Genomic DNA, 13,092 nt, shown 5'->3' on the forward strand with positions numbered 1-13,092 from the left:
GGTGTATGCGTATTAATCACACATAAACAGTTGGACTGAAACTTACGTTTGAGGTGTGAGCACTAAACCCAGTTTGGGACATCTCCATCTGAATCGGGGAAGTGGAATTTCCACTTGTAGCTGAAGAAAGGGAAATTTCAGTTTAGCTACATGTACATAAACCACAGATAATCACATGTTGTCAAATCTGTTTTTTAGAAAAATAATATGGGTCTGAAACTTAAATATGGGTATCGTTTGAAATTTAGGCAAATATTTGTCTGTGACAGAACTGAAGTAATATCTTATGCTAGCTTAACATGAAGAGGAAGATAATCAAAATGATGGGCATTAATACCATTTCCATGTGTGCCATTTTATTATTTCTAAAATGAATGTGACCAGTGAGGAGTGGATCTCACTGTGAAATGCTAACGACTTATCAATCAGAAGTCGTTAGCCAGTAAACATACCTTTTTCAACACACCCTGAAATGATGAACTGAGCCCACAAAGTTATTTATAGAGGTCTGTGTCAACACGTGTTTGCTCATAGGGGGTTCATATGATTGTTGGAGTTTCCTCTATTATTGTTGGCTTTCCTATTACAATATAAAACACTCACTTTTGTTGTGAATTGGCGCTATATAAGTAAAGCTGATTGAATTGATCATTTTGCCTTAAATGTCTTAATTGTGAAATGTGTTCAGCATGTAATTTTTATTCATACCTATTGGATCTATTTACGGGGCAAGGCTAGCTCCTTCCTACTTTTGTCGGTCTTTGTCGAACTATCTCAACATCCATCTCTTTGACAAAAGTGAAATTGCTAAAGTAGCTTTGAGAGCATGCATATTGTGTGTCTATGCGTTTACCTTCCAAGGCCAAAATCCTGCTTCCCAGTGTATCCACAATGTTCACTAAAGCAGCCTCATCAGACACATTGAAGAAGTGGTCTTGGATAGGTTCACTGGAGATATTCTGGATCTCTTTGATAAACTTTTGCACCTCTGATAGAGATTTGTTCTGGCGACCGTAGTCCCCCAAAACCTGTAAACAAGAAAGTACTTAACATTAACGGATAAATTATTCTGACCAAAAACTGAAACATCACAAAATATTTTGTACTCACAGCGATGCCAAATCTCTCAATGTCATCATCCTCACAAGCTTTGATGACCTTTTGTAGATTATAGTAGTCATGTGATTCTCCATCAGTCACAATCACCATGACTTTCTTAACTCCAGGTCGTGCACCACGCTCTGGCATGAAGGCTTCCTCTCTGAAATGCAATCAACTTCAAAGTTACTCAGACAAACCTGACTTATGCTAGTTTTTTTTTCTGACGACACATCAATTGCAACATTATTTTTTAATTTCCTCATAAGATTTGAATTCCATCATGTCTGAAAATTTATCTGCAAGGCCAATTGGAAGGCTTGTGCTATTTTTTTTCTAACAATCTGCCCATGACAATTGTCAAGCAGACTTGAAATGACAGTTTCCTATTCAAATATCCACTAAACCTTGCCAAACCAGAAAGACTCAATTATTAATTGTGGTCAACCGTTGCCGGGTTTGCCCAAATAAGACAGCTAATGTTAGGTACCTGGCAGTATCAATGCCCAGGAAAGTCATCGTCTTGGTGCCAGTGTGCTGAGGAAGGTCTTGGACAAAATCCCGCAAAGCAGGCATGTTGTCAAACTGGCTCAGGTTGACGCGATGACTCACGGTCTCACCATAAGACACAATGCCCACCTAGAAAACACGCATACATTCACACATTTAACATGTAAACTTTCTCCTACATTAAATTTCTCTCTATGTTCTTCTCTCCTCAGCTTCTCCCCCCAGACAGTCTGCAGAGGATGTGGCTGAGGTCTGGTGAGCTTGATATGACACAATGTTCTTTATACAGACTGCAGAGGACTTCAGCAGCCATGGAAGATTTGACTTCCAACCACTAGACTCCACAGTAGGAAGACTTTCCAGTGCTTCCCTGTGGAAAAGTCCACAAGCTGTGAGCCAGATCAATGTAACCATAAGAAAAACCCATTCACAGAGCGATCCAATTCAAGTGGACAGAAATACACTCAGGTTCAAACTTAGTGAGCGAGAGGCTGAATTTACTTTAAAGACTGTAAAGTGCTCAGTTTATGAACTTTAGAGCTTTATAAAGGGCATCTTACACGTGTGGAAAAATTCCATAATGGAGCACAGTAAAGTCATTAAACATAATTACTAACTAATATAATCCTCCATTCATCCCTTTTCTATATCTGATTGATGTTACATAACTATTCCATTTATTCATTTATGTATGACTGTACAGCCTGCACTGAACGCACCCATAAACCACTCTGCAAACGTCTATAGCCACTCTTCATTTCTTTATTTTTTGAAATGATGGATGGAGTGGGTAAAGGCTTTTAAAAAGTACTCTATATGCAAAGAAAATTGGCTTTTTTAGTTTGTTCTTTAAATAGTGCAACTGACTTGTGTCTGTTTAGGTCCGATCTCAAGTCTCCCAATGAACTTATAGAGAAACTCCTGAATACTCGACCAGGGGTAGATACTGTTAGATCCATCCAGCACGATCACAAGGTCCATCTCCTTCCCGCACTCTGGAACAGAGCCAAAAATGACATTTAATTAAAGAGTTCGTTTAGTTTTCAGTTTCTCTCTGTAAGCAGTAACAGGGGTGCTGAAAGCTGAGACTGGACTTTTTTCTTTTGCTTCTTTTTACTTTTGGCTAGTCTACACAAGCGTATTTGATTGGTGATTTTTCTCCTAAGTAAGACATCAGGTCATGTAACATATTCAGTCTCTTTCCTGTTTACTTGCGCCCACGGTAAACACACAAGCTCCAAATCAAAATGTAATAACGTAGATCAGTGTGTGTATGTGTGTGTGTGTGTGTGTGTGTGTGTGTGCGTGTGTGCGTTGGTTTGTGTACGTATAAGTTGGGGTGGGGGGTTTATAGAGGGTAGCACAATGGGAGAACAAAATGAATATTTCTGTTACAAAATATGGACTTTTTGGGTTTTTTTAAGGCTTCTACTTTTGTTTTACTAGATTGTTACATTACAAACATTATTATTATACAAGAAGAGAATCTGCTAGCATAATAGGAATAGTGAATACAGGAGAAGAATGTGGAGTGGGATGTTGTAAATGGACTTCATTCATCAAATGTGAAGTTATACTGATCGTGTTGGAGAACCATGTTATTGTTGCCCATTCAAAACGGCTGCTGCGCCTACCATACACTCCTAGTTTTTTTACTGACCTTAGCCAAGCATAAGGCATTATTATGTCATAAACAAACCTATGCATCCAGACCAATACTCTTAAGAGAGGAAATTTGTGTGACAATGTGTCCATAAAATCAAAAGTATGATTTTGATCTTGAGTAAAATTTCGGTGAAGAATCATTAGGTGACTATTGTGTAATTTTGAATAACTTGTAACGAAACAGACGGGACAAATGGACCCATCGCCATCGCATGTTCCCACTGGTCTTTCAGCTCAGTGAACTAGAAATCAGTTTTACTTCAAAAGGTGGCAGACCTGTGTAGTCAATTTACTGCTGTGCATTGGTGGGTGGTAAATGCTGACAACAATTACAATTGCCATTATGTATGTAGCAGATAACACAAATAAAAAGGTACAAAAAAACTTGTGTAAAAGCCGTGGAAGGCAGTCATCCTGGTTTTATTATTTACCTGTGGAGGAACTAGAGTTGACGAGTTGTGAAATCTGTTGTAAATATTCATTTTAAACCTTCAAACTGTAGAAACCTAACAACTATGATTATATTAATTATAACAATTACTTGAGGCAAGACGTCTGTGTAGGAACAATGTAGAAACTGTATTTCTAAAGTCTTTTGTTTTTCATTTAAAGCTTTTTTTTTACCCTCATTCATTATTTAGTGGATTAAATGAGTATGAGCAGTATACGATAAGTCTGTGTATATGATTATTTGTGGTAAAGTAACAGTGATTCAGAAAAACTGAGGGAATGAAAGAGAAAATGACTGTACACTGTTTACTCTAGGGTTCTTTCAAAGCTGTTTCCATCCAGGGAAACGCCATGCAAGCCCAGTAAACTGTCTCCTAACTTGGGCATACAATGCAGCAGATGGGCTGGGCTGGACATGAGAGGGATGGGGGGGTCGTCACAGACAAGTTTACATTAAGAAGAATGCTCTAATCTCTATGTTCGCTGAGGGAGTGTGAGTTTAAAGTCAGGGTTCTGGGTGGTACTAGTATGACGAGGAGATTGCTATCTCTCAACCCAGACAGATAACTTGTACAGACAGCGTCCTGTCTTGAGCAGATTTTCTGTACTGTACCTTGATATTTTGTAAAAGAGTTGAGGATCTGGAAGGAAGAGCTGACATTCGCACAAACTCCTGAGATGAAATGTTGCAGGCCGCACTTGTAGCCATACTGAGGACCACACGCCTGTGGAAACAGGACACACATGCATACAAACAAACAGAGACTCAAAGGCTGTGACAAGTTAGTTTTCCACTACTATGAGGTCATGGATGAGAGGAGAGCTACTGAAGACAGAAACAAAGAGGAAAGAACGACTCAAACTGAGGATTACATAGAGAGACTATTAAAACCCACAAGAGGTTGATTCAGACTGTTTCTCTTAAATGAGAAAAGGAGACAGAACAGAGGAAAACTGCTATAAGGGAGCAGGCCTTTAGTTAGAGGGAGGGGTTAAAGTGGATAGAAACAGTCTGGAATGGCACCTTTAATTTACAAGTAATTAAATCTGTTAAGTAACTGACTACATATTATTTTTGCTTCCAGATGATACCCCACTTACACCATCCACACATTTCCTTCTCATTCATAGAGAACAACAACTTCTCCAAAGAAAGCCTTATTGGCTACATCATTTACAAACTCGTGTCCTGGTGGATTAAATGAAGAACACTCGTTATCTTGTTTTTTAGAATTAATAAATGGGGCTGCATAGACTTATTCAGACTGTATTTTTCATGTATTGATTCTAAGATGTTTATATTATTGATTTATGTGCTTCTATGTAATGTTTTCGTGGTCAATTAATATTTAGATACAGATTTGAGTTGTGTATTATGTGATATAGTTTGTTAATTTTTTGTCTTTGAATGTGTTCCTGATAGTGTTAATGGTGTGTGATCTATGTATGTGCTTGGAGCAGACCGTCACTTTTGTATGTTGATGAATTGCTGATCGTTGCTACCTGTGCTCATTATAGAATCGGTCCTGGTGGTGTTGTATGGCTAGCTGTGACTGCGTGTGTATTAGAAACTCTGAGAAAAGCCATGTGCTGAAACCCTTCTGTTTTTTTTTCTTGTTGTTGTGATAATAAAGATTTTATACAAGTAGTTGTGAGTACTGAAGTTCTTATTCAAAGACAATGCTAGTAATCCCAGAAACAAAGGCCTACTTAGCATTAAAGTATCTTATTATTGCTAAAATGCTAACATTTGCTAATTAGCTAAACTGATAGAAAACCTGAGGCTAAAAAAACGTATTAGTTGGAGCAGTATACTTATTAGGATTCATCCTTTGGGGACCATTCAGGTTTGCAGAAAATTCCATAACAATGCATGTAATAGTTCAGGAAAATCAGTGCACCACTGTGATGGCTCAACAGGCAGGCATAATGAGTGGCACGGCTATAAATTAGTATTGTAAATGTTCAGTAAATGACTAAACACACATGCAGTCCAGCTGGTGATTAGATTGTGTTGAAATGTGTTACTAAACTCATTATTTGCTCATTATCATGTCATATGTTTCCTCTGGCAGCCTGATTTATACCAAATGTTTTGGGTGTTTGATTCCACCTTATAAATACAGACATGGTGTTGACATGTTGTGTAAATCACACTGAGGGTTTAAACTGCAGCTCCACCTCACATTTCTACATTCGATTTTCATACACGAACCATTCAAGAAGTTGCAAAAACATGCATTTACTGGCGCTGTAGTTTTGACACATTGGTGATCTGATCCTCAGGTTTAAATAAAGTTTTACTAGAGTTCTTAAGCACAACCCTACATGTTTAAACACTTCAACATTACCACAATTGATTCACAGCATCCTGTTACGTTCCCAGGACACGGAGCCTGACTTTTCCATGGAGGCCAAAGGTTTAGTGAGTATTCTGTAAATTCACTGCTGAGTAGTCTTGCAGCAAATATGCAAAGATCAGTCCTTCTTCTTCTTGTCTATAGAAAATGTAGAGGACTTCCTGCTTACCAGAAATCCTCCTTTGGGATTCGTTACCAGTGTGCTTCCCATGGTCATGTTTTCCTTCACTTCACGCAAGTTGGGAATGGTTGTGTTTTCTAAAAAAAGAAGAAGAAGAAAAAACTAGATGAATAACAGAGTGAGACAAACAGAGAGCAGCACAGCTGGGTAAATTTCTCGTTTTCATTTTCCCACAAGAAAAGTGCTGCCTATCCCAAAGAATGACATGAGACTAAATATACTCTGCTATATTACTTTACCATGTGGCCCCTCTGTGTGTAGCTTATGGCTATTAACTAAGAATATGGAGAACAACACAAATATTTTGTTGGTAAACAGCCTGTTTGTTGTGAAGGGGAAAGAATTAGGGGAATCATTAAACCAACCCAACATGTGTCTAAAATTAGCAGCTTGGGAATGTTTTGGATAGGAATTAGTTTTTCCTTCTGCAAATCTGTGAAACATGCCTTTTCAATTTTGAATGTTGCTCCCTGAGAAGTGATTTTGATGTGAAACAATTTCTGATTGCCATTCACACATGTGCAACAGATCTGTTAGTAGTTAGTACGTTAAATTTTTACCCTATACGTCCTTTCGGGGTGGGTTTTTTCCCTCTATTTCCTTCCCACACACTCACTAAAGTATACTAATAAAGGCAGCACAGTGGGGCTCCCTGCTGACCTCAGGATGAAAAAAATCCTTGTCTTTCATAAACAAACTTGCATTTAAAACAACATTAAACTGTGACGTGGGTCTGAATTGATTTGGAAAGTGACCCATCCTTATTTCTTAACTCCAATGACACAGTTCAGGACCCTGGAGCTCATGATGCACACGTGGGACTGGAACGAGCGACAGACACCGAAATACAAGCTTTTTCCTCAGTAATGCTTGATAACAATCAGAACAAATCGGACCTATCAGAGCACTGCTCCTGCTCTGGTGCTCTGCCTGTGATTTCCTAGATTGTGGATCTAAACAGCAGTGAGTTTTCACAACACTGAAAAACAGTAAACTAATTATTACTATGGCAAATCAGCTTCATAATCAGTCTTTGTTTTAAATCCATTTCCCAATTTCCTAGAATACCCAAACATTTCACATGAGTAGTTTTCAGTCATGGCTGATTGATTTAGTCAAAAGCAGGGCTGGTATTTTGTTTACTGAACACAAGTGAACTCACTTATACACCTCAGAATTGGTTTATGCAGTTTATCTACAACATTTTTATCAGTGCAGTGGCTGCCGCAACCAATTGAAGATAACCGAGTTCAGTGTGTGTCTGCTGCTGCAGCCCTGCATGCCCACTTCTGATCAGATTGTTTTCAGTGGAAATCCTGGTGACAGACGTACCAAGATGAGGTGCTCCAACCTGTGTTTGTGGCACTCTTGCAGCAGTACTCCACCCTGCGGCTGTTTCAGGGCGACAATGCCCACCCCCACACTGCTAGAGCAGTGCAGGCCTTTCTGGATAAGACGCACATCCGGACACTTCCTTGGCCAGCATTTAGTCCTGATATGTCTCCTATTGAACAAACCTGGCACATGCTGAGTCAACGTGTTCATCAGAGACAGCCACAGCCACTGACCACTGCACAGCTGCAGGCTGCACTCATCCAGGAAGGGAGAGCAATTCCTCAACAACAGATCTGGACACTTGTATTGTCCGTTCTCAGATGGGTGACTGCTTGTATCATTTCAAATGTCTTCTGCGTGCATATATAATATATATATATATATATATATATATATATATATATATATCTAATAAGACAAAATCTATTTGAAAACCCAAACTTATGTTTTGTTTTTGGATGAGTATATGTGAGAGAAGGCAGACTGACTTTACAATTATACAACTGACGCATCATGTTTGTCATTTGGTTTCAATTTTCTAAACAGAATGCAAATATACAGCCGAGGTGTTTAGTAACCAACCCCCCCAAAATTGTGGGTGCTGTTCTTCCTCATCAGTATTTCATAATGGCCATGGCATAACCGCCTCCCAGTTTTACTGGTCAGACTGAAGAGTGATTAAAAATTACAACACAACAGCCACTAACTTTGCTCATTATGGTTTGGCTTCGCTCGTCTGTGCTGGGAAAATGTAAATCCATTATGGAGGCAGATGTGGCAATGAGAGATTGCGAGGAGTCGTCAGTGGGCAATGATGAAGAGTGACAGATGACTGACAAGCCCTTTACTTATTTAAAACATTTACACGAACACATCCTGCTGAACTGCACAAGGTTTTTCTACTATTATAGAAATATCCAAGAATACTTTATATATCCATCAACTGATCCTAAAGAAACAAACAGGTCATGCATTTGCTTATCGTGTCTAGTTTCTTTTAAAAAAGTAAAATAAACCAGCACTGTTGTCATCATTTAAACTTCTAGTTTGTTGCTGACTTGTCTGGCTCCAGATTCCCATTGGATGCTTTCCAGACAAAACTTCGGTCTGTGAGATTCAAGCTTTTTTTTTTCTAATTCGCCCAAGATAAAGCAACTACAGCACTCTCCACTTCAGAGAAGGGAATTCCAACTGATCAGCACTTAAAACCAATAATTTACCAACAGCAGCCAAGCTGTTACCATGCTTACTTTAAAATTTTAAGGTGTCCAAGGCAGCTGTGCTAAAGCGGTGACGTATCAGTCTCTAAAAGTTGCAGATCTGCTGCACACACAAGCTCTCGGTTAGTGTGTACACACAGGCAGGCACTAATAGAGGCTTTGCAGACTACTGACCGGCAGCTAAGTTGTGTTTATCTGTTTAATTTAGATAAATTGGAAGGCTGAAACATTAAAACCTTGTTTATTTGCTGTCTTCCTGTTCCGATGGTTCCAGCTTCCTCCCCAGAAGACCCAGTCAGATATAAAAGTTAACTTACACACACATCAGACGCACATGCCCAGAAGCACTTGGATTTAGAGTATTTGTGCAGACAGTTAACTCAGACCTTCTCCCATGCACACCGGCAATTAAAATCCCCCTCATGCACATGTTCATGCACATATATAAACCAATCGGCCACTGAAAGATGAAGCGAATAACATGAATTATCTGTTACAATGACAACAGATATAATATGCAGCAACTGAATGATGATTGATCACCATGTTATTATTGCTTCCTTTTATCGAGTGACAAAGTGTGTCTAGAGAAGAGGTTGTGGTGGGTGGTTGGGTCAAACACACAGCTTTCATACAGGAGACTGTGATTCACTAATTAGATATCCATGTTTACTTATTACTTTAGAATTAATTGATTGAGTTTTTACTTCTTTGAGGTCGGGCTTAGACACCTTCTCGAGTCCAGGAATAACTGTTTAACTTTTTCACAGCATTAATCATATCAGTATAATTAATCATGTTAAAAGGTCCTGAAGCAGTGACACTCCTGGGGCAACATTAACCCTGGAGAACCCATGGGGTCAGATCCGACACCATTGGTTTTCTAGGGAAACCATGGGGTCAAATTTGACCCCATGGGTTCTCCAGGGTTAAAATGTAAGGTTGTGGTAACAATGATATCAGATTGCGTGTGTTGGACGCAGGAATAACTGTGAGTGCTGTACTTGCCAGGATTTCACTATGGTCATGGCATAACCACATCTTAATTTTATGCTGAAGTTAATGGCAGAGGAGGTTTGGAACGGTGCAGTTACAGAGTCAGCAGAGCGTTGGCGACTTTGATCTGTTAGGAAAAGGTGTCAGCATTGGTTTTTTTATCCTATAGTGTTGGAGGAAGGATGCTGTGCATTCCTCTGCGTCAATATGAAAGTATTAACACAACAGGAGAGAAGGTAAAACATAACAGCCAAAATGTAAGGACGTCCTTGCAAAACATTGTTTTTAGTTTTCTACTTCATCACATGCATGACAAATTAGTCTTGTTCACTGCTAAATTAAAGCGTCTGAGTTCAGAAGCATCATGACTACATGATCAGTTGTAAACCTGTGATCAGTATGCCATAGCACTGAGCGTATTACTGATGATAATGGTGGAAGGTAGGCCACAAATATGCTCTCAAATGTGCTATTTGGGAGTCAATCAACAGAACTTCTTACTCCATGATAATAATCAGTAATATGATCACATGATTGTCATAATCTATCAGGAAATAAGTGGCCTTTTGCGTGTCTAACAAGGTGATTTTTAATTTTGTGCATGCAAAATGTATCAACAATGAGAATCTTTTGTTATTAACTTCACTAAACAGTTTGAATTTGTTATTTTTCAGTACATTAGGAGCAAGAATTTGGTACAATTATAAGTAGTGCGCATGAAGGTCATCGCTGTGAAAAGGGAAAAGTGCCCATAAAACAACAAATGTGACACTGACCACTGAGTGATCACTGTGTGTAAGTTTGATTAAAATCTGGCCAATACTGCAGGAGGAGCTGCATTTCTTGTGAACTGTAGCTGGACAGAGGGACAGGTGGTTGTCTTGGCATTGCATGAACTCATTGCCCCCTTCAGCCAGATCAGCTAAAATTGTACACATGCGCACACAAATAGTTTTCTTACTGGGCAGCTCCAGTTTGATGCAGTTGTTGTTATCTCTCCCCACGGGACATTTGTAGACGTCTCCGGTTCTTTTAGTCGGCTGTCCTGACAGCGGAGATCCAATCAGAACCCTGAAAAAAATAAGGACGAGTTGGGAATGGTTACATGGAAAGCCAGCCAACATCCACACTACAGCGTGACCGCTTTACAATTGTGATAACAACCGCAATTCAGATATTATTGCAGCGATTAGAAGCAGTGACTCTGAGATCCACAGCTATTTAGACATGGCTTAATTATACTTGTATAGTAATTGAATGTAAACCATAGTTCACACTGCCTGGTAAAGATGTTATAGTTTATTGTGATTGGCTTACGAGTTTGTGGCTGTAGTTTTATTATATAATCACTCTGACACAATAACAAAGAAATAGCTGGAAATAAAAAACAACAGTTAATCTCATTTAGCTCTCACCAACACCACATAGTAATGGAAGATAACTCCCAGCTGTTTTTATAGCACTTCAGTGTTACGTTTAATGTGCTGGACAAGTTCAATATGCGTCTTGTGTGGGTTTTATTACACTGTGTCACTCCATCAGTGCAGTGATGCTAAAAAAAAAAAGTTTGGTCATCTGCCTTCCTCTAAACGCTCAAGCTTATTAACATTCCTGACTCTAATGGACCCTGTGTCATTTGAAGCAAGACCCAGAGAAGAACAACAACACACTCGACTCTTTCAGCTGCCAGCTGCCTGTGAGAAACATTGTAATTATTTACAGCATTGAACGAGCACTCTTTTCACTCAGAAATGAAAAAATAAACACTTCATAATTACTAGTTTGTTACTAGTAAGTTAAGTGTTCTTCCTGCTCGTGTCACTGCAAAAAAGAGCAGCTTTAACAAGGGAATGATTGACAACCACTTAAATATTTCAACAGCGGTTCAAAGCACTGGTATGCAACTTTGTCCAAATATTCATGTTGCACAGAGGATTTTCAAAACTGTTCTTAACGTGAAAACCAGGCTTGTACAGGCTGTTGTTATTACATAAAGTTAAGTTTTAAAGGCACAGCCGTGTGAATAACTGTATGTAAAATGTGTGCTGGTGTCTTCAACTTCAGATGAGTCAGAACTTTCTCCAACAGAGTGTATTTGAAGTCAAACCATGGTCTTTTTCCCCCAACAGTAACCGAGTCATTTTGGCTCGCAGACGTAACCAAAGTAGAAAAGTGAAAATAAGCAGCTACGAGAGGGAAAATTGAAACAGTGTCCAGATTCCACCGTTTAGCTGAACGGCAATTAAATGGGTCGTTTTCAGATTGAATGAACAAAGATTGATTCTATCATACTATTTGCTTGTTGGGATTTGTATCTACTTCAAAATCAGCTCAACATCTACGTTTTTGTGACAAGGAAAAGAAAACACCTGTAAAAAACTCCCACTTATTAAAATTCTCATTGGTTTGTTGTTAGTATGATAAAAAGGTAAAAATGGCAGTATGGTAAAAGGTTGCATAGTAAATGTGAACATGTTAGGATGCTGAATATAGAATTAAACAACTGAAAATGAAGCTGCTAGCTCGGCTTAAAACTCTGAATCCCGGTTTATTTGATAATTACTCTTTTTCAAGTAGTTTTTTCCGAAAGAAAAAGATCAGGGATGCAAGTGGCAGGAAATGAGCTTCCTCCAAAGCATGTCTGGGATCTGCTTTGGAGATAGAGCAACAAAGTCAAAGCGCTGCTAAACCTCCACAACAAAATGAGAAAGCTGTGGCAGTTTTGGCATCTAATTAGGCTGGCACCTGGAAACCTTGTAGGTGAGATGTTTGGGACATGTCCCATCAGGAGGAGACTGCTGGAAAACACAGAGCAAGCTAGGAAAATTATGTCTCTCAGCTGGGAGCGCCCCCAGATAAGCTGGAAGACATCGCTAGGGAGAGGGATATCCGGGCACCTCTGTTACCTTCTGCCCCCACAAACCATAATTCATCATTGGATGAATATTATATGGATATTTTTCAGCAAATAATAGGTTACAAGTTCTTACACCTTAAAACTCTTTAAATGTTGAATTTCTGCCATAATAGCAAATCATTTTCACATGATTTAAAAAATGAAAACATTGCACTTTTCTGAAACCTTTCCCAGCAATGTTGTGAAGAGTAGACAAATCTTGAGGTTAGCCAAGGTTACAAGAGGCTCCAGCGAAAAGCTGAACCGCCTGTGCCACATGTAACAGCTTTTCTCTCCCCACCCTCGCTGACGGTTAAGGCATCTGTAACTAATCAGTCACCTCCCACTTACAGCAACCTGCGTGTTACATCACCGTGTGAT

General features: G+C 39.2%; 1 protein-coding gene across 1 annotated transcript in view; it reads right to left on the reverse strand.

Moving 5' to 3' along the window:
• Positions 1-13,092, reverse strand: part of itga1 (integrin, alpha 1) — a 59,922-nt gene that overhangs the window by 15,627 nt on the left and 31,203 nt on the right. The window contains exons 3-10 of the mRNA XM_063478293.1: positions 10,777-10,886; positions 6,253-6,341; positions 4,337-4,448; positions 2,476-2,603; positions 1,589-1,737; positions 1,111-1,261; positions 854-1,028; positions 47-120 (exon numbers count right to left, since the gene is read on the reverse strand). Of these exons, the coding sequence (XP_063334363.1) occupies positions 47-120; positions 854-1,028; positions 1,111-1,261; positions 1,589-1,737; positions 2,476-2,603; positions 4,337-4,448; positions 6,253-6,341; positions 10,777-10,886 (988 nt within the window). The remainder of the gene's footprint in view (positions 1-46; positions 121-853; positions 1,029-1,110; positions 1,262-1,588; positions 1,738-2,475; positions 2,604-4,336; positions 4,449-6,252; positions 6,342-10,776; positions 10,887-13,092) is intronic.

Source organism: Pelmatolapia mariae, linkage group LG7 (assembly GCF_036321145.2).
Source record: "Pelmatolapia mariae isolate MD_Pm_ZW linkage group LG7, Pm_UMD_F_2, whole genome shotgun sequence".
NCBI lineage: Eukaryota > Metazoa > Chordata > Actinopteri > Cichliformes > Cichlidae > Pelmatolapia > Pelmatolapia mariae.